General features: G+C 42.5%; 1 protein-coding gene across 1 annotated transcript in view; it reads left to right on the top strand.

The window, feature by feature from the left end:
* The window catches only part of ARID5B (AT-rich interaction domain 5B), a 258,476-nt gene that overhangs the window by 30,714 nt on the left and 203,413 nt on the right, over positions 1–24,349 (top strand). Inside the window, exon 3 of the mRNA XM_054982619.1 lies at positions 13,045–13,270. Within this exon, the coding sequence (XP_054838594.1) occupies positions 13,045–13,270 (226 nt within the window). The remainder of the gene's footprint in view (positions 1–13,044; positions 13,271–24,349) is intronic.

The raw sequence follows: 24,349 nt of genomic DNA, 5'->3' as shown, positions 1-24,349 counted from the left end.
TTATACACACTGGAAAATAACCAAAGAAGAGCTTTCACTCTGGCTAGATTTTCCGCTCTGTCATCTGCAGTCATCGAGGGCAGATACCGTAAGATCCCTTGGGCAGAGAGACTATGCCCATGCAACAGTGGTGAGAGAGAGACAACGACCCATATGTTTTTTTGCTGCCCTTTCTACAATGTGATCCGCGCTGCGCATATCCTTCCACTACCAGAGCGTTCTACAGACACGTCTGATTTGGTCAACATAAATAGGCTTCTGTCTGACGAAAGTACGGAGATCACTCGGCAGGTAGCCAAGTTTTGCTCCCAAGCAATTAAACTTCGATCTTCTCACATCTTGCCTGGCAATGTTGATGAAGAATCGATTGTAATATCTAACATGTCATCTTAGCCATACTTTGTCTGGAGTTGTGCAAACCCTTATCTCCACTTGTAGTAAGTCCTGATTTAAGTTAGTAGATGTTAGTTGGCATATACTGGCCTTTTAGTAGTATTGCACTAGTAAGTTTTAGTTTTTGATTGGTTTTGATGGACTTCTTTTAATTTTGCAAGTTAGTGTTTGTTATGAAATTATGTATCCACATCTAGATTCATTACACTCTTGCTGTATTTTATATATGCTAAATTCTGGTTGCTTTTTATCTCATCCCACTGGTCGCTGACTGTAATAAAGAAAGAACCATTTGTCTGCCATAGGTCAGCTGTGTAGTGGTTGCTGGGACATAGGTCTTTATGTGTTTCAGCCCCCACATTGGGGGGGGGTGCCTGTGTGAGTGTTGAGCTCCCCCTGCATGTCAAGCCTGCCTGCTAGTTCAGGTGTGAACCTGATCTCTGCTCTTGTGACATGACATATTTATGTGCGTAGATTTTAAGCAAATATTAGCTTAGAATGGAAGTGTGTTTTGGAGAATAATGTTTGACCACTTGATATGAGCTCCTCCTGGGAACTCAGAAGTGGATAGCCTTCCTTCTCACTTCACTTCCACGCAGCCCTGCATGGCAAGTTTAATGGAAATGATTGACCTAAGACTGAGAGTTTTAGATCTAAACAGGGATTTGAACTCAAGTCTCTCCAGACTAATTTTGACATGCTAGCTACTATACTAGGTACTTATGAGAATACAGACTCCTGTATCATTGATCCCTGTGTTAATTAAAATAAATGAGACTTTTCAGAAGTATGCAAGAATTTCAAGGCAATTTTTGAAACTGTTTTGACATTGTTTTATTTAAAAGTGTAACACTTGAGCCGGGGGCAGGGGGATGTTATGAGATTTAGTGCCTGACATGATATGCTCTTAAATAAACTGTATTTGTTTTAAATAAAACAGTATCAAAACACTGAGTTTCAAAGACTGCCTTGACATGCTTGCATACTTCTGAAATGTGTGTGTGTACTTGTGTCTCTGTGTGTGTGTGTCTCTGTGTGTGTATCCGTTGAAATCAACTGCTTGGCAAATAAAAATTCATGACCGTATTTCTGACAAAGTCACCCTTTACTTTTTGATTGATGAGCCTATTTGACAAGCTATATTTCAGCAGACACTGTGTTGCAGCCAGGATTTCTAGATTCAGATAGATTAGCGCAGAAATAAATGCTGCAATCTTTTTATTTGAATAAAACTTCCCAAAGATTTATATTTGAAATCCTCCTAAAGCGAGATTGAAAATAGCAAGTTATATGTTTTGTAAAACACAAGATGGGCTGAACATAAGGATTCATAATATTTTTTCCGGGTTTTGACCTGCCTTCAAGTATAGACGGCGATCATGTGATTTGAAAGGTATGTAGGGGCTATGTATATTTTACAATTCTCCATGAACGAAGAACAATTGAACTGGATATATAATTTAGCTTCCAAATCCCAAGAGTCCCAGCGTTCATTTTGCATCACCATTATCATGCTTTTTTAAAAAAGGGGGGGAATTTTCTAGCCCTTATGGCTAGCCAGTTTGGTGTCATGGTTAAGAGCACAGGACTTTAATCTGGAGAGCCGGGTTTGATTCCCCACTCCTCCACTTGCCAGCTGGGTGACCTTGGGTCAGTCACAGCTCTCTCAGAGCTCTCTCAGCCCTACCCACCTCACAGGGGGATTGTTGTTGTGGGGATGATAATGACATACTTTGTAAACCGCTCTGAGTGGGTGTTAAGTCATCCTGAAGGGCGGTATATAAATCAAATGTTGTTGTTGTTGTTGTTGTTCTTTGAAGCATGTGAGCTCTACCTGATGAAATTTCAGACTTCAGAGGGCTAGCTTAGCTTTGACCCACTCTGCCATGGAATTTTGCTGGATGACCTTGAAACTCTCAATCTCATTTACCTCACAGGGTTGTTGTGAGGATAAAATGGAGGAGAGGAAAACGATGTAAGTCACTTTGGGGTCCCTCTTAGGGAGAAAGGTGGGGCATAAATGATGTAAGTACATTAATAAGAAGCTGACTGTCTGTTCTTGGTGAGAAATGTGTCGCATGCTTAGTCATATGGACGTATCTTGCTACTTTATATAACATAAACCATTAGTCTGTCTCAGTTCAGTGTTGCTTATTAAGACTGACAGGAACTCTCAAGCGACTTATCTTTCACCGTTTCTACTGCTTAAGATTCTTTAACTAGTGATGCTGGGAATTGAACTAATATGTCCAAAGAATACACTGTACAAGTGAACTAATGCAATCCTTCCCCCGTCCCATATTTGGAGATAACTGCAAAATGTAGGTATTTTTTTTCATGGAAAATCCCTGCTGAGGTTGTGTGTACAGTATTGGAGTACTGAGTCCCACCTAGGGTTGCCAACTCCAGGCTGGGAAGTCCCTGGAGATTTGTGGGGGTAGAGCATGGGGAGGGGAGGTACCTCATAATACCATGTAGGGGAACTGATTGGTGTATTCTGGAGATCATTTGTACTTCTGGAAGATCTCCACCCCACCTGGAGGTTGGCAACCCTGAACAACATGCCATCAAGTTGCAGCCAACTCATGGTGACCCCATCCATGGGACATTCTAGGCAAGAGACAAGCAGAGGTGGTTGGGGTTGCTTTGCAGAGAGAAGCAAGGGCAGTCGTCCTTGGTGGTCTCTCCTACAAGTGCTGACCATGGCCAACCCTGCTTAGTTTCCAAAACCCCATGAGCTTGGACTAAGCTGGGCTAACTGGGCCACTACTTAGCCCCATCAAAAGTCCACCCTGTCTTTCAGTGGCCAGACTTGAGGGAACAAACTGAAGCCCTTTCTCCATATCAGTAGGCTAATGTTTGCAGTTTGCAAGCATTACTTGAATTACTCTGCAGGTGGCAAACCTTTTCTCCAGCTACACAATAGTTTCAGACAGGGGTCATTTCATAGAAAAAGAGCTGAAAGAACTCATTAGCATAACTCATTAGCATAACTCATTAGCATATGCCATGCCCCTTGCCATCACCAGAAATGTGTCATTAGTATAACTGATTTGCATGTGCCACACACCCCTGACATCACCAATCCTGGCTGCTTTGGACCCTATCCTGGCCATTCAGGGCTGAAATTGGGCCCAAAATGGCAAAAAGGGGCTGAAAATGGCTGAAAATGGGCCCAAAATGGTCAGGATCAGGCCACTGCTAAACAGGAGAGTGATCCACCACCCGTCAGAGGCCCGATCTGGGCCGTTTTGGCCCCAATCCAGGACAAAACGGGCCCAAAATGGCCAAGAGTCAGGTGGGTGGGGCCACCTGACATGTGAACTCTGTGGGGAACTGCAGAAACTGCGTTCCTGCGCGTTCCCCCTCGAAATGAGCCCTGGTTTCAGACTCAGTGTATTTATATTGTAAGTTTTCAACTTCATCTTTGAGCCCTCCCTCATCACATGCACTCCAACTGGCATCCAAATCACAGAATTAATAATATCACCAACTGAAACAAAGCCAGTTTGCCAGACAGTCCAAAAAAAAGTTCCCTGATGGGCTTAAAACACCTAGCTAAGGCCTTCAAATGTCTTCTTGAATAACAAAGCGTTTTTGACTAGTCATCTAAAAAGCATGAGGAGGTGCTATCTGGCAGACCTGCCTGGGCATGACGTTCTGCAATTAAGATGCCACCACCAAAAAGGTTTTCTCTATGTCAAAGCTCCCAAAGCAAGGCTGTGACCACTTTAGTACAGTAGGAGGAGGGAGATGGTATTCCTTCAGCAGCCCCATCCCAGCTAGTGATCAGTATCCTCTTCCTTCACCCTGTGAATTATTAAGAACCTCAAGGAGAACATACCACAAAGGTTTTTCCTTTATCCTCTGTTCATATACTTTCATTTGAACCTACCTTCATCACCCAGTGATGAAGAAAATTACATACACTCCCATCCATTGCACTTGGCTTAACATTGACTGGATCTACCCAAAGTGTGCAAGTGCTGCTAAGATCACATCATGCGTGTTTATGTGCTGTTAAGCAGCACTTATGGCAACCCCAGCAAGGGGCTTTCAAGGCAGGTGAGGAGCAGAGGCGGTTTGTCAGTGCCTTCCTCTGCAGAGTCTTTCTTGGTGGTCACCCATACAAGTTCCAACCCTGCTTAGTTTCCAAGATCCGGCTATGCCATGCCACCTTTCATCCAATATCCCATTATTACTATTATTATTTTGCAAAGACTCTTGTACACTGTGTACTGATAGAAATTATATAATTATAATTTGCCACAATAGTAATTTTTATTACTTCATGGTGAATTTGCCACAATATACCACATAAATAATAATTTAACCTTTGTAGGTCCCTCAAGGTATCTTGTGGACTAGAGACGAGAGGCCATTTAGGAACAAATTAAAACCCACCATTTCGACAATACCAGTGGGGTCTTGCAAAAAGCAAAAGCAAAACTGCCTGCCGAGGATCTTATAATCTAAATTCAGACCACAGGGGAAATGACAAAGCCTTAGTGCCTACCAGCTTTTCTGCTTGATCTTGCCCAGTTCTCCTCCCTGCAGTGTCCCATCTCACATGGCTTTTGTCCATGCAGGTGGGGTCCCAGCCTTAAAAGGCTAAGACCTCTTCTCGATTCGGTTTCGTTTTCTCAGCCATGCCGGACGCTCCTCTCAGCTGGTCCGGGAGGAAACGACCGGGCACCCTGACCGGGCGGCTGATCCGCAAGGATTAGCCCCCAGGACTCCCAGGGAGGGAGCCAGGGTCCGGGACGCTGCGGGAAGAACTCCCCGAAATCAATGCGGGGGGGGGGGGAATTGCCCGTTTGTCCCTATGGAGGCCGGCAGACGTGCGCGGCGCCTCGAGTGCTGCCGGGCAACGAGAAACGGCAAATAAAAGAAACAGGCGGAAGCCCGTAAACAAGCGAATCCCTTCTGTTCTACAAGCGTTCGTGAAGGAGAGGTTGATCTGAAGAAGACTCGTTCTTCCCCTTCGGTGAGTTCCAGAATTTTGTTGGCGCCCCCCCCCCCCCAAAATGGCAGCAAAGAAGCAAAGTCCCGCTCTCGGTAAGTAAATCTCGGCTACCTTGAAGGGAGAGTCGCTCGAAGAGTTGGTGCGCAGGGCGGTGGTGGAAGCCATAAAACCCTTTGTTGACAAGCTGAACGAAACTGATCAAAGGGTGGGCTTAATTGAAAGCGAAGTGAAAACCATTAAGGAAGTAGCGGGGGGGGCAGAGAAGTCTGCTCTGGAAAGTGCGTCACTTGTGAAGGCTACAAAAAAGGAGCTGAAGTTGGTTGAGAACCAGCTGATCGGGCTACAGATGGAACGAACGCAGACAATTTTGCATCTCCAAAATGTGAAAGAGGAGGAAAATGAGGATCTGTGGGAGGTGGTCTCGGAACTATTGGCGATACCCGCGAGGACGACTAAAGAAGAGGTTAAAAGCGCCATTTTGGAGGTCCGTCGGGCTTCCTCAAAATATGCAACAAAGCGACAGTTGCCTCGTGAGATCATTATTGACTTTTCATTTAAAAAGATTCGGGACACCATCCTATATAACTCATACAATGCGGATTTGGACTTTATGGGTTTGAAAGTCAAGATTTTGAAGGACGTTCCATTTCTAGTCCGGAAAAGGCGTTTTAAGTATAAAAAGTTTGCAGCTCTTCTGAGGGACCATGGAATAAAGTACAAATGGTTATTCCCGGAAGGAATATGGTTTAGATATAAAGATCAGGCCTATAAGATACTATCAGAAGATCAACTAAAGGATTTTGAGGATAAAAACCCGGAATTCTGCTGCACCGAGAACGAAGAAAAGGAGAAGCCGGAGGGGGGGGGGGGAGGAGAGCACCGCAACAGCGGTTGCACAGAGAGAATTGCGTCCGGGACCTAGAAGGGGGAGGAAAGTTTAATCAGAATTTGAAATGCTTATTCTCTGTATGATTAACCACTCCATCATTATCCTATGGAGCTATTTTTGTATTATGACAGTATGAAGGGAAAACATTGAAGTGTAGTGTTTAGTGTTTGTAGGTCATCCCCCCCTCTTCTTTTTCCATCCCCCTTTGTCCCTTCCCTTTCCCCTTTCCTTGTGATAGTCTTGTGTAGTGCTGTGTAGTGTTTTGTAGTTTGAAAAATAAAAAATTTATAAAAAAAAAAAAAAGGCTAAGACCTCTTCTCTTCTCCCTCTTTTGCCAGTGGAAAAGCAGGTAGGTCTAAGGTTGGCTTGAGAAATTCCTAGAGATTTAGAGAAAGTGCCTGGGGGAAGTAGTTTTGGGAAGGGAAGGAGCTCGACAGTGATGCAATTCCATAGAGAAAACCCTCCGAAGCTGCCATTGTCTCTAGAGAAATTGATCTCTGTAGCCTGAAGATCAGTTGTAATTCCAAGAAAACTTCAAATCCTACATTGAGGCTGGCAACCTTAGGTGGGATACAACCCAAAGGGAGGGCAAGGGTGATGTAAGCATGAGGTTTGTACATAAGGTTGCCAGGTCCATGTTGGGAAATTCCTGGAGAGTTTGGGGGCGGAGCCTGGAGAGGGCAGGGTTTGGGGAGGGGAAGGGCCCCAGAATGGTATAATGCCACAGAGTCCACCCTCCAAAGCAGCCATTTTCTCCAGGGGAACTGATCTCTGTCGGCTGGAGAGCAGTTATAATTCCAGGAGATCTCCAGCTACCACCTGGAGGCTGGCAACCCTATTTGAACATCTTATGAAGCTTCTGATATTTCAGTCTTCCAGTTTTTATTAAAAATCATGACTGTATTATGAAATAAATTAGACAGGCGGTCTGAGTGCACCGTTGATTTTAGCAGAAGAGAAATAGTTACTTGCACCGCATATCAGTACACAGTTTATGGTCTCTTAAGTGTACCTTGAAATACCTCTGTGTCAGAATACAAAGGCTGTATTTTCAATAACAGGATTATTCATTGATGATGTAGTAATGATTGTACTCATCTTTCGGTTATTAAATTGTTTGCTTTGCTCGCTTTGAATGCCAACCAAAAGTTAGTCATCACAGTTCTTGGAAAGGATGTGAACAAACTGGTAATGAAAGTAATCATCATTTGGTCATAACAGCTACTTTAGAAAAAAAGAACTTTAATCAAGGCCCTATCTGATCTGGGGATCTGATATATATGAAAAATAACCTTTATATTGCTGAACATTGGGGAAAAAAATAAGTTCAGCACAAACAGGTTTATGCTGTAAAACAATTTTGGGGCCACAAATTATGTTTTATAGAATCAGCTTGTGTACAGTCTGCATGGGAAAGCTGATGGCTTTTTTTCCATTCCCCCCCCCCCAACACATGTACACTGTGTGTAAAAGTGGCAATTTAATTGACCGGTTAAACATTGGTCAAATAGTGGTCAGCTGTATAAAGGAGTAACTTACTAGAACTGTGACAAAGAGAGATTTACGCTAATTACCCAAAATCCAGTTACTTAGCATTTATAGTGCTTTTTGAGCGTTCAAAGCACTTTGCACACTTTACCTCAGGTAATCCTTACAACAAGCCTATAAAACAGGCCATGCTACAGATGAGGCCGGGACTGGGCCTGAACAAATTGTGGCTTGCCTGAGGCCATCTAATGGGTTTGTGGCTGTGGTGAGACTGGAATAAGGGCCTTCCTAGCACATGCGAGCCACACTACACTTAAACAGCTCTTCCTTTTGCAGTTTACTTTGACAATGTTGGTTTCACACAGAAAGTTGCTGCTGCTATTTAGTTACTTGATTGGAGGTCATAAAAGATTCTAATCTTTTTAAAAGTTGGATTGGCTTACAAACCTATGTTTACCCTTTGGTATTGTTCTAAATATTATAGGATACTGACAGGGCTTTCTTTCTGGGAAAAGAGGTGGTGGAACTCAAGACCACACAATGACATCACTTTGGGTCAGCTGGAACAAGGGGGAAGTTTTTAAAAGTTTAAATTGCCCTCGGCGAAAATAGTCACATGGTCAGTGGCCCCGCCCCTGATCTCCAGACAGAGGGGAGTTTGGATTGCCCTCCACGCCGCCAAGCGGCGTGGAGGGCAATCTAAACTCCCTTCTGTCTGGAGATCAGGGGGCGTGGCCACCAGCCATGTGACCATTTTTAAGAGGTGCCGGAACTCCATTCCACTGCGTTCCCACTGAAAAAAACCCCTGGATACTGATATTCTGAAACATAAAAGAAAAAAAAAGTTGTTAATGTCATTCTTAGCATTGGTACACCTTCCAAGTGCATTGAAGTCACTGAAGGGTGTAATTCTGTACAGGGTAGTGCCGTTGTTCAGCTTTTTCCTCAAGAGCAATGGTAGGCTCTTTCTAGTGTGTATAACTTGTCACCATTTTTACTCTTCCCAACTTTTATTTGTTTTGTGGACCAGTACATTATTATTTGAGCAAATTATACATTCAAAAAGAGAGAGAGGAAGCCATGTCTTCTTGGTAATTAAAAACAATTTCTCCCCTTCCTTAATTAGGAACTTCCCCCTTCCTTAATTAGGAACTAGTTCACACATGGCTTTTCATCATTCACCCTTGCTTGTATGTATAGGCATACCTAGATGTGACAAACGTAGTTTTCAAGGCGATCAATTCACACATTCAGCTGCCGAATTGTGAAGAAAGTAAACAGGGTTGTTGTGAGGACAATATGCAGGGACTGTCTCCGTAATGCTGGGACCTGGGCAAAAGTCCAGGGTGGAGCCCCAGAATCACTGCTGCTCTGCCCCTGGAGCCAGGCAATGGGTGGCCATTGCCCCACATGGACCCAAGTGGTAGAAACAGTGGGAGCCTGTTTTTCTTTTCCCCCTCCATTGAGGGGATGGGAATGTGGGTGGTCAGGCACCCCAGTGCCTGTGGGCCACAGCAATTGCCCCGGGTGAGCATTGGCTAAAACCTCCCCTGAATATATGATATAATCCAAGGTTATGCCTTCCATAGCTCCTGACACAAAGGATAGGTAAAAATGTGAGTGGGTGGGGGAAATTGGTCACAACAAAAAACTAATTTAAATGTATGTATTTATTTGTATGTTATTTATCGTCCACCTTTCTCACTGAGGCTCAAGGCAGATTATACCGTGTAAGTCAATGCGATCAAGGGCTTGGGCATTCGATAAACAATGCAACAGGCTATGCATTGCTGAAGTTTGAAAACAAGCATAATTATGAAACATTGCTGGACCAAAACATAAGTAATTTGACATGAGATATTGCATGACCCAGAAACTCCCAGTAGGAGCATATTTACATCAACAGACAGTACTCAGTAGTATAGTTGATAGTCCCTGTCCCCTTACCAAAGCATCTCTCTGAGCCATTTCTTACAGGACCACCTTATTACCTGAGTGAAAAAGCTCTCCTGAATAATTCAGTTTTGCTTAGTTTGCGGAAATGATAATAACAACAACAACAACATTCAATTTATATACTGCCCTTCAGGACAACTTAATGCCACACTCAGAGTAGATTACAAAGTGTGTTATTATTATCCTCACGACAATCACCCTGTGAGGTGGGTGGGACTGAGAGAGCTCTGAGAGAGCTGTGACTGACCCAGCAGGCTTCAAGCAGAGGAGTGGGGAATTAAACCCTGATGAGGTCTGATGGATAGGTTTGCAAACTCCCTCCATCCAGTATGGTATCCCTGCTTTTGCATGCTGTTCCCAGAGGCCATGGGGAGACAGGCTGAGCTGACCTAGCATAGTGTGCATGTGAGGTGGGTGGAAGTAGTGGTTGGAAGGCTCCCAGAGGCACGCAGCACTAGCCTCGGGTGTGAGAGCTAGCAGTGCCAAGGCAGTGTCTGAGCTTGTACAAGGGTGATGGGGAAGGCAGGTGCAGACTCCTGGGGCAGCTCGATGCCCCCCCCCCATGCTCATCAGTCAGTGCATGGTTGCATCTTCAGATTGAGCATCAAGAGATGGGGTACCTTTCAGGTTCGGAAATTAGACCTGCTAGCCACACAATATGGATTTTGTTTTCCCCCTTGGGTGTTAGTAGTGAGTGCCCTTTCTATGCCTTCCCTGCCACCCAAGTGTAATGCTGTGTGCTCTGAGTGTGCACAGCAGAGTCCTGCAGAACAGAGTCCCATGCTGTGTGCACCTACCTACTGAATTATGGCTGGGATGTATGTAGTGCTGGGTGGCCACGATTAGGGGTGGTGGAGGGGGCTTGGCGGCTGCTGGGGAGGGGGTGTTTGGTTGTGGCAGTAGTCAGCATCCTGTGATCCATTGGGGCTTGTGGCTGGGACCGTGCCTATGGAGGGGGGCTTGGCCTGCCCCACTGAGTGAGTGCCTGTGGGATAGAACATGGCTTTTGATGGTGTGACTTCCTGCTGGTTTAGGTGATGTTCCTAGGTTAGGGCAGCTTAGGGAGTCCTCTAACTCCAGCTATGCCCATCAGTCCACCCATTCCCCTGCTGGCACAGCAGCTTGTGCCAGAATTGCTCCATGATATTGCCATGCCGGCATCTGGCTCGGGCACAGCACCACCGGGGCTCTCCATTGGTGTATCTTGAAGATATGTCAGCACATCTTGGAGATATGCCCAGTGGGATACCTTGTTGGCTCCCTGTGCTCTTCCTCCTTCCTACCTCAGGTTTGCACTGTCAGTGTAAGTATTTGTATAGTCTATACATAGCAGTTAACTCTACTGTCTTGTGAAGTTTTTTTTTACTGGCAAAGTTGTGCTTTTAAAAAAACCTATTTATTTGAAGGGGTCATTTTGACCTTGTCTGTTCGGTTTTTGTAGCAGTTGGCGCAACTGTAGCAGCGAAGGTCTTTGCTGCTTGTAAACTGAACTTGGGGGTCACCTTTCGGTCACTCTGGAAATGGTTATCTGCCGGTAAGCCAAGGTTTGTGTTGCATCCAATCAGATTCCATAATTTTGCAAGGGCAGTGGGCAAAAGACAACATTTTAGAAGTGAAGACTCCCGCACAAACAGCTGTGCTGGTTGAATGTAGCTGACATTTTAAAAACTGCTTGAAATTGTTATGTTCTTAAGCTGTTGTTATGCTTTTATACAATTATGGTTTTAACAGATGTTATGATCAAAAAGGGGGAAGGGGTCAATTCGACCCCAATAGCATTGCTGTTTGGAATGTTTATGTAGTGGAGTGCTATTAACTACAATAACTTTCATGTCAGAACTTCACAACAGTAAAGTTTCATTCTATAATGTTTGACTGGATCAATTTTCAATTTTTTCCCCAATTGTGATATATTTGGGGTATAAGCTACCCCAATAGCCAATTAATATAGTAGGCTTTTATGGAGGAAGAGGGCTGGAAAAGACTCATTAAGACTAAAATCTTCCACTGCCTTCATGAATTCTGCAAAACACACTTCTGCTTATTCATCATCTGTGAGACAAGTCGATTGTTTCCTGGAAGGATATAATTTTAGAAGTGCTTATTTAATGTTTTCTATGGTGTAATAGAACCTGTGTTGTTAATTAAGAAATGCAACAAAAAAGAGAAATACTTTATTTAATATGTATTCTCTGCAAATCCAGCTACGATTAAGTCACTTCTCTGTAAATAGATGTTTAAAGGTGTGGCGGGGAGGGGGGCCTAGAGGAAGAGGGCTATTGTTTGATCTTGAAAACATTTGCTGGAAACCTGAGAATGTGCAAGTTTCTTTTGGTAGAAAGCTTGTCGGATTCCTGTAGTATTTCTTTTAGGATTACATCACAACTTCAGTTAATTTTTAGGATAAAACTTACATTCAATATTTGTGTATGAGCCAAGGAAACTGTACCATAAACAGAGGAATTTTCTGGTGAGTCAGAGAGTTCCAGGAATCCCAGATTTTCTTAGATCATTTCTGTGAGAATTAGCTACAAGCATTAGTCATCTGGCTATGAATTTTTACATTTGCAGTTTAATTACATTTTCAAAATGTACACTTTCATTTGGCAATGAATAATGTTACTTTCTCAAGCCTGCTTGCTTTCAGGGAATCAGCCTTGACGTTCTTGGTAAATTCTTATCATACAGAAAACTGACTTAAGACAAAGACACAGAAGGCTTGCTGTGATATCATTATATCTATTTGTGGTCAAAGCCATCTTAATCTTTTAAGGCACACTATAGTCATAGATAAATGAGGCATTAAATTACAGCGTGGAACATAGAGATTTGCAGAGACATTACAATTTTGCCAATTTACCTCCAAAAGAAAAGGGTACACTGTGGTAAATGGAGGTTGCAGTCTTTGAAACCATGGTAGCTCTTAGTTGTAAGAAGCTCTTACGTTCTCCTTTTTAGCTATTGGCTGAGGAATATCATGGAATATTTATGAACATTCCAGTTGCTCAGAACACAGAAATTAAAAACAGTATCAGTGTACTCAGCAGATGGAGCTGTATGCTGCTGATAATAAAGAGTTGAGCAGAGAAGGGCTAACTGTCTGTAACCACTGCAATGTTGATCGACCATGTGCGTGAATGTAGTGTATATATGAGTAGCATGCATGTACAAAAATATATAACTGTGAATTTACTTGGCCTCCACTTGATTAAAATACTTTATATTGGTAGCGGGGGAAATGAGTCTAGCAACAGGCAAATAAATGTTCCCAACAAAATGTAAGAGAGCAAGAACAGTTCAGTGTTATTGTGCAGCCAAATGTGATTCTCTGTCTTCTTGTTTGCCTTGTTAGGATGAAGTTATTGCTGCCTCAGAGAAGGTAACGGTGAAGCTTGAAGATTTGGCAAAATGGGCCCAGGTAGATTTCTCTAAATGGAAACGCGGCCTTCGGGTTGAAGCCCTCAGATCTGCAGAACTGGGAAAGAATGGGCAGAAAGAAGCACTGACGAGATTCAGGCAATCCACGCACAACAGCGGCCTCAACTTTAAAGACATTTTGAAGGAAAAGGCTGATCTTGGTAAGTACCAGTTCCTCTTCTGCAGCTGACAGACCACAGCCTGCACTGGTCCTTGTCTTCAGTTATATGCAGAATTCTGGGTCTGCAGTTCTAATCCCTGCGCTACTGGTTCTATACGCCAAGGAGTTTTTGTGTTTCCAATTCAGTAACCACCCCCCCCCATCCCTTGCTGCATGGCAAGCTACTTTGGAAAAAAAGGAACGTTCATAAACATTATGTTGGTGTTGGGGGCTAGATGGGAATCTGATGTTCACAGAACAATGATTTGTTTGTTCTGTATACCCATTCTTCCTCTGATGCTTTTCGACTCAAAATGTCAAAAAAAACCCTGCCTCTAAAAGAGCTGGTACGTGAAGTGGAAATTCCAAACGGCACTCCCCTCTCTCATGGGGCACAACCCAGTGGAAAGTTCTCTGCCATCGTGCTATATCACCATTGGCTTTTGAAAAGTGTTTCAGTTTCAAAAACAGTCTGCCACGTGGCTCTGGGGACTGCTCTTTGAGAGACAGAAGCCCAGATCTTCCTCGAGTGTGGAGAACAAACAGTCCTGCTCTTTGGATCGTGGCCATGTAATTTTCTTTCCTTTCTCTTAATGGGCGTGGGCCTGTGCGTTCATTGAGATAACGTTCTCTGTAATTGCATTGTAAGATGATGTGCCTGTCTTTTTTTTTTGAGGTATTTAAATAGCTCCAAGGATAAACCATAAATAGAGAATGATTCTTAAAAAATTAAAAGTGAAAACTGATACTTTGCCAATTTTATACTGGTAGGACAATTTACTTTTGGCATATTCTCTGTACAAGGTTAAGTTGTTACCTGGTATAAATCGGTGTAGCAGTGTTGGCTGAAAGTTGCTCCCCCCAACTTTATATCAGAAGTAGCCTTTGATTTAGCTGTATCTGGATCAGTTACAGCCTGGCTTGGATTTTATGGCATTTTACTGGCCAAACCAAAGAGTAGGAGAATGGCCTTGTCTGTTTGTTTGTTTAATGTTACTTATAGTTCGCCTTTCTCACTGAGACTCAAGGCAGATTAAACAATGTGATTTAGTACAGTCAGTTTCAAGGATATTTCAATAAACAATGTAATAGGGCATATAATGCAAATTTGCAAAGATTTAAAACCAGCTGGAACAGAATATAGTTAATTTTAAGACTGACATATTAAACAACATAGAACTACCCAGTAGGATCATACTTCAAGTAACTTATTACATAATAGTAAAGTCTATGGTCCCTGTCTCTTTACTGATGCATCTCTTTGTGACCACTTCCTTACAGTAGAGGAAAATGGGATTGTGGTGTGATGACATCAGAAATCACGCCAGGAAGATGCCCTTGTTGCGTGAGTTTAGCATTATGCCAGAATGTGTGGAAAGAACCCTAATTCAATCTTCTAATTACTACACCCAAAAGAGCCTCGTGGTGCAGAGTGGTAAGCTGCAGTACTACAGCTCAAGCTGTGCTCACGATTTGAGTTCGATCCTGGCAGAAGCCGGATTCAGGTAGCTGGCTCAAGGTTGACCCAGCCTTCCATCCTTCTGAGGTTGGTAAAATGAGTACCTGGTTTCCTGGGGGTAAAATGTAGATGACTGGGGAAGGCAATGGCAAACCACCCCCTAAAAAGTCTGCCAAGAAAACGTCGTGATGCGACGTCCCCCCATGGGTCAGTAATGACTCGGTGTTTGCACAAGGGGCTACCTTTCCCTTCTTTAAGAGCCCTGTCTCTCCCATCTCCAGATCAAACCCATATTTTAATGTTGTTGTCATCCTTATGTGGTTGGAAATAATATTGGGATAGTGTCCTTAGTGGCGCTGGCAGTTTTTCATTTTACAGTTCATTTCCTAGCATCTGTTGGGCATGTCAGAAGAACGCTCATGTTTCAAGGGACGTCATTTTATTTTTAATGCATTCTGGCTTTGTTTTCCATCAATAAACAAATAATCCTTTGTGGGAAGCTGACAACAATCCAGTAATGTCTATGAAGCAGCCAAAGAAAATGATCACAGACCTTGTATTGCAGAGTTCCCTCTTTTGTATATGAAAGAGAAGAATTAGGGGCATATAATAGGATCTGAACTTGGACAGCAAGTTTGTGCTACTGAGAGCAGAAGAAATTTGGCTCCCGACTATGAAGAGTTGGTTCTTTTTTTAAAAAAATGCTTCTTCGGGTGACTGATTAGATTGTCAAGAGAAAAACTGGGCCTGTATGAAGCCCAAGGGCACATCTGGACATTCTATTAATTAAACATGTAGCTTTAGGTAACGGACCCATTCTGGAAAGGGGACGCAAAGAAGCCTGTTACTGTTTTAAAAATAAAATCAAATATTAATTTTACCCTAAAATTATTGGAGCTGAATAACCAGAGGATAGTATATATTTTGTTTTCCTCATTGACAAATAACTCCAAGGAACCGATTCCTCATTAAGGAAGCAGCTTTGTCTAGCAAAGCAAGGCAAACAGCTTGCAAATCTTGTCAGGTCGTCCAAATCGGGATAAGGCTTTAATCAAAAGTAGCTGAAAGCACAGCTTAATTTCTTATGAATATAGCTTTCTTTTCTCCCCCACCCCTGATGCAAAGGGACAGATGTGATCATGTCCTGGAATGTAAAACATGGCTTCCTTCTCATTGATAATCCCAAGGACCTCTGCTTTAATTTAGAAAAAAAGAAGAGCAAGCTGTTTGCCCTTATTTCTTGGGAGGAGCCGTTGCTCAGTGGTAGAGAATCTGTGTTGCATGTAGAAGGTCCTTGGCTCCGTCAGTCTCATCTCAATTTTAAAAAATCAGGAAGTAAGTGATATGAAGGACTTCTCCCTGAAACCCTAGAAAGCCAGTGCCAGTCAGAGTAAATACTGACCTGGGTAGACCAATGGCAAGGGTGACAGACAAGGATGCATATTATCTCCCTGCCTGTTCAACCTCTATGCAGGGTATATCATAAGGAAAGCTGGATTAGATCTAGAAGAAGGTGGAGTGAAAATTGATGGAAGGAACATTAACAATTTGAGATATGCAGATGACACCACGTTACTGGCAGAAAATAGCGAAGACTTGAAATTACTACTGATGAACGTTAAAGGAGAAAGCGCCAAAGCAGGATTACAGCTGAACATCAAGAAGACAAAAGTAATGACTACTGAGGAATTACACAATTTTAAAGTTGACAATGAGGAAATTGGTCCAGAGGAGTTAACCGTGTTAGTCTGTAGTAGCAAAATAGTAAAGAGTCCAGTAGCACCTTTAAGAATAACCAACTTTACTGTAGCATAAGCTTTTGAGAACCACAGTTCTCTTCGTCAGATGCAGTGAGGAAATTGAAGTTGTACAATATTTTATTCCTTGGCTCAATCATCAACCAAAAGGGAGACTGCAATGAAGAAATCAGAAGGAGATTGAGACTTGGAAGAGCTGTTGTGAGGATGCTAGAGAAGATCCCTCAAGATAAAGATGTCTCTCTGGGAACCAAGTTCAAGATAATCCAAACTATGGTATTCTGCATTACTATGTACGAATGTGAAAGTTGGACAGTGAAGAAAGCTGCCAGGAAGAAAATTGATTCATTTGAAATGTGGTGCCGGAGGAGAGTTTTGTAGATACTATGGACAGCCAAAAATAAGTGGGTACTAGATCAAATCAAGCCTGAATTCTCCCTAGAAGCTAAAATGACAAGTCTAAAGCTATCGTACTTTGGTCACATCATGAGAAGACAAGATTCTCTGGAAAAGTCAACAATGCCAGGAAAAGTGGAAGGCAGTAGGAAAAGAGGAGGACCTAAAATGAGATGGCTTGACTCAATAAAAGAAGCCTCGTCCTCCAGTTTGCAGGATCTGAGCAAGTCTGTTAATGATAGGGCACTTGGGAGGTCTTTCATTCATAGAGTCACCATAGGCCAGACGTGACTTGACGGCACACAACACAACAGACCAATGGTATGATTTAGTGTAAGGCAGCTTCATGTTGCAGAGATGCTCACAAGCCGGACACAGTAAAGGTCACTATTCTTTGTCGTTGCTTCCCAGTATCAGATGATCTGAGGGATGCTGCCTCTGAAATGGAAGAACCTGCTTTAGCTACCATAGCTAGTAATCACTGATACTCTGATCCCCTGTGAAGGTGTCATTTTTTCCCCTGTTCTACAAAGACAGAGGGAAGTCTTCTTCACCATTGGGAAAGTGCTTCTTCTTGGTGGAAGGTGGGGCCAAATTCTTGTTTCACCAGTGGAAATTGTTTTCTCTGCCCTCCCAAACTGGCCCTGTTTTTGGTGCAGGACACAGAGGTTTACACTGGAGCTCTAGCTTGTTTTTCCTTTTGATTGTTTACCTTGATCACTATTCTTTTTCTTCTCCCTGCCTATTCCTTTCCATCCATCTAAGGATCTTAGGGAATGGGACACAAGAGTTTGATATGGGAAGCAGGGAAAGGTGATTGTGGTTCTTCCAATCTTTGGCAAACAGATGTATGGCTTGCCAAACAAGAGCTTCACATTTCTTCTGCCTTCTGGTTCCTTAAGGCAGGGTGGAGGAAAGAAGAACACGCTCCTACCTTTCCTCCATTCGGAAAGGAGAACGCTCACCAGTTGGAGCAGTTTCCCATTCACTTCCTTTCCCTTCTCTGTATTTGAGAGAAAGAGAAAGAAGACTCAAGCAGAGGCTCGATCACTCCTTCCCCAAGTTTATGTAGTGCAAGAGAACATTAGCACCAAGGCCTTCCAAGTACCTGTGCGGGTGGGAGACTTGATGTGAAGGAACTTTTGCTCAAAAGCTGAGCTGTGGCTCTCAGTTCACCATCTCGCCCAGCCTACTATTCCTGGGCTGTTATCCAGGTTTTTGCACCCCACTAAAGGTAGTCTTCATAGAAACAAAATCAAAAAGAGTCCAGTAGCGCCTTTAAGACTAACCAACTTTATTGTAGCACAAGCTTTCGAGAACCACAGTTCTCTTCGTCAGATGCATCTGACGAAGAGAACTGTGATTCTCGAAAGCTTGTGCTACAATAAAGTTGGTTAGTCTTAAAGGCGCTACTGGACTCTTTTTGATTTTGCTGCTACAGAGGAACACGGCTAACTCCTCTGCATTCATAGAAACAAAGGACAAAGACAAGAAGTAGGGGCCATTCACTAGGTTCCTCCTCTAACCTCTGCAGAGGTTTCCTCTTTCTTTTCAACACAGCACTAAAGCAGCGAGTTCTCATGTAATTTCCTAAGATGATTAGAGTAGTCTCGACCCGTGATGCTACATAGTGTGCTCTGCATAACCTTGCTGATGATGAAAATTAGAAAAGCAGACCTTCAGAAGTAGACTGTTTTAACAAACAGAGTTGAGGGTTGCACCTTCAAAAAGAGTAGAAATATTCTGAAACTTGGTAACGTCTCTTCAAAAGTACAAATGGCCACCAGGTGGATGCCCTCATATCATGTTCAGTTACATGCAGGAGGAATGTGCAGCCATCAGGACAGACAACAGAGCTCCTCTGCACAGTTCTGCCATTTCCTCGCATTCAGATATTTCTGCAGATAGTCCGGTAGCATAGGTTAAAGGTCATTCTGTTATCACTGTGCTAGTTATGGAGGCTTTGCCTCTCATGCCAAAGCCGTTGAACGACTTTGGTGAGCTAGATTTTCTATCCCATGGTTCAGTGTCCCATTAACAGCCTCATAAGAACTGCAGTCATTGAATCTCATTGCGGGCGTTCTTACAGCTTCTTTTGGAGATGGTCCAAATAGATTCTCTGAAGATACCCGGAAGGTCCTTGTGAGCTAATGCATTCAATGGGGCTTGCAGGTGGATAAGTTTGAGGTGGAAGGTGCTGCAATTCTTGTCGGTTGCTTTTCTTGTTGGCCCCTTTCAGAAGGGGCTTAGCACTAGTACCCTTTTTGTCCCAGATCTCTTTGTCCCAGTTCATACAATTATCAAGCTGCCTCATCTCTTAGAGCCAAGCTACAAGAGATGAATTACACAAGGAGGAGCACATAAAGGGAGTCACAATGCTAGCTAGTTTTAAAAGAGATTGGAAGGCTTTTTAAATTTCCCCTCTCTGCAGAGCCAGGGAGATCACTGCTCAGAGTATTTGTTAATTTCCTCTTTGCCTCCCAAAATCTCTGTCTGTTTCACCTCCCCTTCTGGGAGGCAAAAAGGAAATAAACAAACCTTCTGAGGAGCTCTCTTTGCAGCTCTGTAGAGAGGGGAGATTGACAAAGCCTTCTGATCTCTTTTAAAACTCAGCTTCTCGGCTAACATTGTGACTCCCTTCACGTGCTCCTCCTTGTGTAATTCGTCTCTTGTAGCTTAGCTTTCACTCTAGTGGAAAAGTGGATGCACACCACCTCCATCACACCTCTTCCATAATACGTGGCACAAGAGCTTCATGCATATGATTATATGCATACACACACTCCCTCCGTTTTTGGAGAAAGGAGAAATTGTAAAAATTGAGTTCTCGTGTATGGCGCTGTAGACACAAAGCCTTCACATTACAGGGGCGAGTGACCCCAGCCCTCTATCATCAGGTGAGACTAGGCTGTCTAGTATTGTGTCCTTTAGACAGAATAATGGCAATTTTCTGTTATAGTGTGGTATCTCCAGGAGGTGTTGTGCGTTGCACTGTTCTCATTATCCAACATTATTTTTAAGAGGGGACCCCTCCTTTAATTTTTTGGTTCTTTTTACATTTTAGTATGGAACGTAGCCAGCATGTTTTTGCTCAGTGTAGTGCTGAGTGGATCTAAAATGAACAATAAATCTATTTTCCATATTTTGTTAAAAAACATTATTTCTCTTTTGGAAAAAGACTTGACAATGATAGCCTTGATACAAGGTTTTTATTCTCTGTTGAATTTCATAGAACATTGGTGTTCCAGTGGCTTTTAATATTTCCTGCAGAATTAAGTAGAACATTATATCCCCAATAAAAAAAATGCCGAGAAATCATTTTGGAGTGAATTTCAATGGACACCCGCCCCCCTGCAATAAATGTTCTTAGAACTGGAAAAGTTGAAAAGATATTCTGCCAGAAACTGAATAGTTTTTCAGGAAAAGTCTGCAGTCTTAATCTCTATTAGATCTTATTTTTTTCATCCCAATTAAACTCTGTGATACCTTTCTGTTAAAAGAATATATCTTACATGCTTGGACTGTTAAGATTGTAACAGATAATAGCACTTTTTTGAGAGAGATACATATTCAATCTTGTGTGGAGTTTAGTAGGCTTAAACAGTAAACATTCTGGACCAGACTGCATTGTTAATATCTGTTCTATCTTTGTACAGCTCTCTCTGCATATGAAATTAATATCTACAATGCTAGCCACTGCTCCCAGAACAATCCAGATAGTCAGAATATGTATATGTATTCTGTGATTGTGCAATAGTACAGAAAATATGGCGCTGGTCTCTGAATTCAAATGCTTGAGAATCTTGGCTTTCTTTTTTTTAAATGCAAGTTTCTGGTCCTTATATACTTTGCTTGAAAGCTTATGAGCAACACCTGTTATATCTTAGATGCCACAGGCATGACCGAACAATATTTCGACAATATTTCCATAGGTTGATGATGGCCTAGTTTCATCATACTGCACAACATATTCCTTGCCCTTCCCAGTGACTAGCAATCCCAAAATAAATTATGCAAAGTAATATATTTTCAGGATACATCAGATTAAAATAAAGGGAAGTGTGCCAATTTTCTTGATTTGCATGGTTAAACAGGATGTGGAATCCAGAGCTTCTAAGGCTGGGCAGTGCAGAACTTGGCAGCTCTCAGTCCACCATAGTGATTTAGGTCTATTTATCTCTTAGTGCTACTTACTGGCACCTAAATTCCTCTGGAGTGGTTTCACAAGCTGATGTCAAGCCCAACTCCATATCCTCCTGTGGGGGATGCTCTCCCATGAGTTGTGATAATTTACTTAGAAGCAAGTCCTAAGCCCATAAGGTCTATTTCCAAGTCAGCATGTATAGGATCACAGCCTTACAGCTGCAGTGAACCACCAAAAGGTAGAGCTTGCTGGTTTCACAAGCACTCCCACCTCTTTGGCTTCCAGATGCTGTCTTCTGGATTCTCAGATCCAGGGCTTTTTTCTGGTGGTATGCACTGGTACATAGTACTGGTATTTCTTTTGGCTGGTAGGCTTGGGCTACCAAGTCGGCAAGCATCATGAGTCATGGCACCTCTTTATAAGGAACAAAGCACTGCTCAGATCCATAGGTATTATGCAACAGGCATCAACCATGTTTCTCAGATGTATGACTGGCATTGCATCGCCCTGTAGATTTATGGCTTAACTTATGGCACCACCATAAATATGTTGTGCTAGACCTGGAGGCAACACAAAAGAACAGGGAGTGAAAAGAGTTAAGATGTATTGGTTATTTCTTTTTAAAAAAACCTAAACAGTTGACACCATGTGCAGTTTGAACTGAAAAACAATAAAGAATGTTCTTTCAATATGAAAACATACGAAGGAATTACATCATGAAAAAAATACTGACTTCGCTAACAGACTACACATTCTCAGTCGATAGGCAGAATAACAAGTGACCGCTTTTTTCGATTTTAAACAGAAACAAATGTCCAGGAAAATGCAAATATCCAACATTTAAAATAGCCACTAAGGTCAAATGCTCCCTCATTATGTCAACTGAACCCACAGCTTTCTTGAGCAATCTTATGTCTGTTTCTGCTTTGATACAACTTAGGCCATTTCCCCACGTCCTTAAAACAGCATGATACTCACCAAACACTAGCAACTTCCTCGCATTATTTCTGATGTCGCCCGGAGGCAGGCAGTGATGATTCGATTTTCGTGATGCCACAAAAACGAAATCATCACTGCCTGCCTCTGGGTGACGTCAGAAATAGCGCGAGGAAGCCACTAGCGTTCGGTGAGTGTCGCGCTGTTTTAAGGACATGGGGAAATGGCCCTGGTTAGATAACTTCCTTTTTGTTTACAACAATGGTTTAACTCTATAATAATTGGAGTGTTGTTAACTTGCAATTTCCAACAAGATGAGGTGAAAGGGCAGGGAGCAGGAGGAGGGAAGGAGATGTCGGTATTACCCCAGCTCCTGTCCTTGGGGTTTGTTGCAAACAATATTGGGGAAAAGAGGGTTAAGGCAGAGAATGTTATCGGCCTGTTGGGCTTTCTTTTCTTTTCTTTTTTGCAAAAGACCACTGGGAGGAATAGCATAGCCCTGTCCTTTCATTTTTCCATGCCAGGCTGGCAAAAGAAAACTCAGCTTTTTTGGTCTCCCATCTTCCGTCCATTTACTTCCGAGGAATCCCATCCATATACAAGGTGCTGCCCCTCTGTATGAGGACTGTAGATTGGAGCCATCATTGTGTTAATATAATTAAGGTTATTTCTTACAGATGTTTATTAAAATAACAGAAGAGCAACAATACCGCACATATAAAAATAGAATTGGTTGTGGAATGTATTATTCATAATAAGCATGAGAACCTGTTTTTCCAGAAGAATCGGTCTGATTAAATCATTCAGTTGTAGGGCCTCTAGTTATTTTTTTTTCTTTTTGTCTTCAGAATTATTGAAGAGGGTTTTTTTTTTAAAGTAAATGGACTTGCATGCCCATATTTGGTAAACCAGATGAAAATAGCTGGATGAGTGGTTATTCGTTTTACAGATTTTTTAGCAACCATAACAGTGTAAACATGTCCATTAAACATGGGAAAGTTACAATTTTTAATATACATATATATTCCTTGGGCTACAGTCTGCAAGGGGAAAAAAATCAAATTATTTTATATAACACTGCTTCTTACAGAGTTCCTTTAAGTGAAGTATGAAAGCTGTAGTGTACGCTTTATTGGCCTATAAATATGTCATTATACTTGGACTACATTTATATGCTCCGGATTGGTGTTTAAGCCAAGAAAATATGTCTCTACAGGTTGACTTTTTATTGAAACCCTTTGAGGCATACAACAGAATGTGTTTTAGGATAAGGTTATTAAATCGGCATTTTCATTTTTTGCAGTAGGCCCATTGTCAATTACGCTGCCACAAACTGTCTCTGGATAGGCAGTTATGAATGGCCTTATCTCCAAATATGTCTTTAGAAAAAGAAGAGAAAGATAGAGGAGTCAGAGCTGAGACTGAAGGAAGAAGCTCATGGCGAGGGGAGGGGGAGACGGACAAACGGACATGGAATTACTTAAGTTAGTGCTTGAGGGCACTGTTTGTTGGAGTGGTGTAGTGCAGCCAGTCTCCCTCCCTTCCTTTCCTTTTTAAAATTCATATGGTTTTATTGTATTATTCATTTGGAAATGGCATAGATGCTGTTTCAAATAGGGGTATGTATAGCTCAGTAATCGAGGGACTGTTTGCATAGAAGTTTCTATTGTGCCTAGCCTGCTGCTTCCATTTTAAATGGGAAAGGGGGAGGGGGGAACGTTGTAAGAAAACGTTCCCTTGGTACCAACCCTGGAATCACAAATTTGGGAGGACACTTGCTACAGCCACTGAAGATTACCCCCTCTGTGTCATGGGGTTATTGGCACACTCAGAATATTAGTCTGTAGTACATAACCATTGCTGGTGTGTTTGCGATGTTGAGGTGCTAAGTCCCTGGTTTGTTTGAAAGACACATGATCCGTCTTCTTGCTAAGCACATGCGGGTCTTGTCCGTACATGGATGAGAGACTTTGTGGGATCCCTATGCCATTGTGACTTTTATAATGGAAGGAAGGCACAATACGCATGTAAACAAAGGTTATATCCTACCAAGTTGTTCACTGGTAAACAAGGAGGGGGCCTTTTTGACAACCAAGAAGGCTATGCTGGGGCTCATGTGATGGTGAGGTGACTATAGTCTGGGGAGAATCAGGTTAACACAATCTCCTAAAGGCAAGCAAGGCCTATCACGCCTCTTTCAAAACCTCTCTGTGGGTTGTGTGTTGCAAAGTAAAGTGTTCAGTTTTGCTCCACACCTCTTGATCAGTATGTTTATGCTGAGAACTTCAAAGTTTGCTTGCTTAAGTAAGTATTGGCTCTTGGTGAACAGGCGAGGGAAACCTTTGGGAAATCAGTCGCCAGTTCTTTCATGCCTCAATATATTTGAAG

This window comes from Eublepharis macularius, chromosome 6 (genome assembly GCF_028583425.1).
Source record: "Eublepharis macularius isolate TG4126 chromosome 6, MPM_Emac_v1.0, whole genome shotgun sequence".
Classification (NCBI taxonomy): Eukaryota; Metazoa; Chordata; class Lepidosauria; order Squamata; family Eublepharidae; genus Eublepharis; species Eublepharis macularius.
The sequence above is the reverse complement of the archived record's forward strand: the minus strand, read 5'-3'. Positions and strand labels throughout refer to the sequence as shown.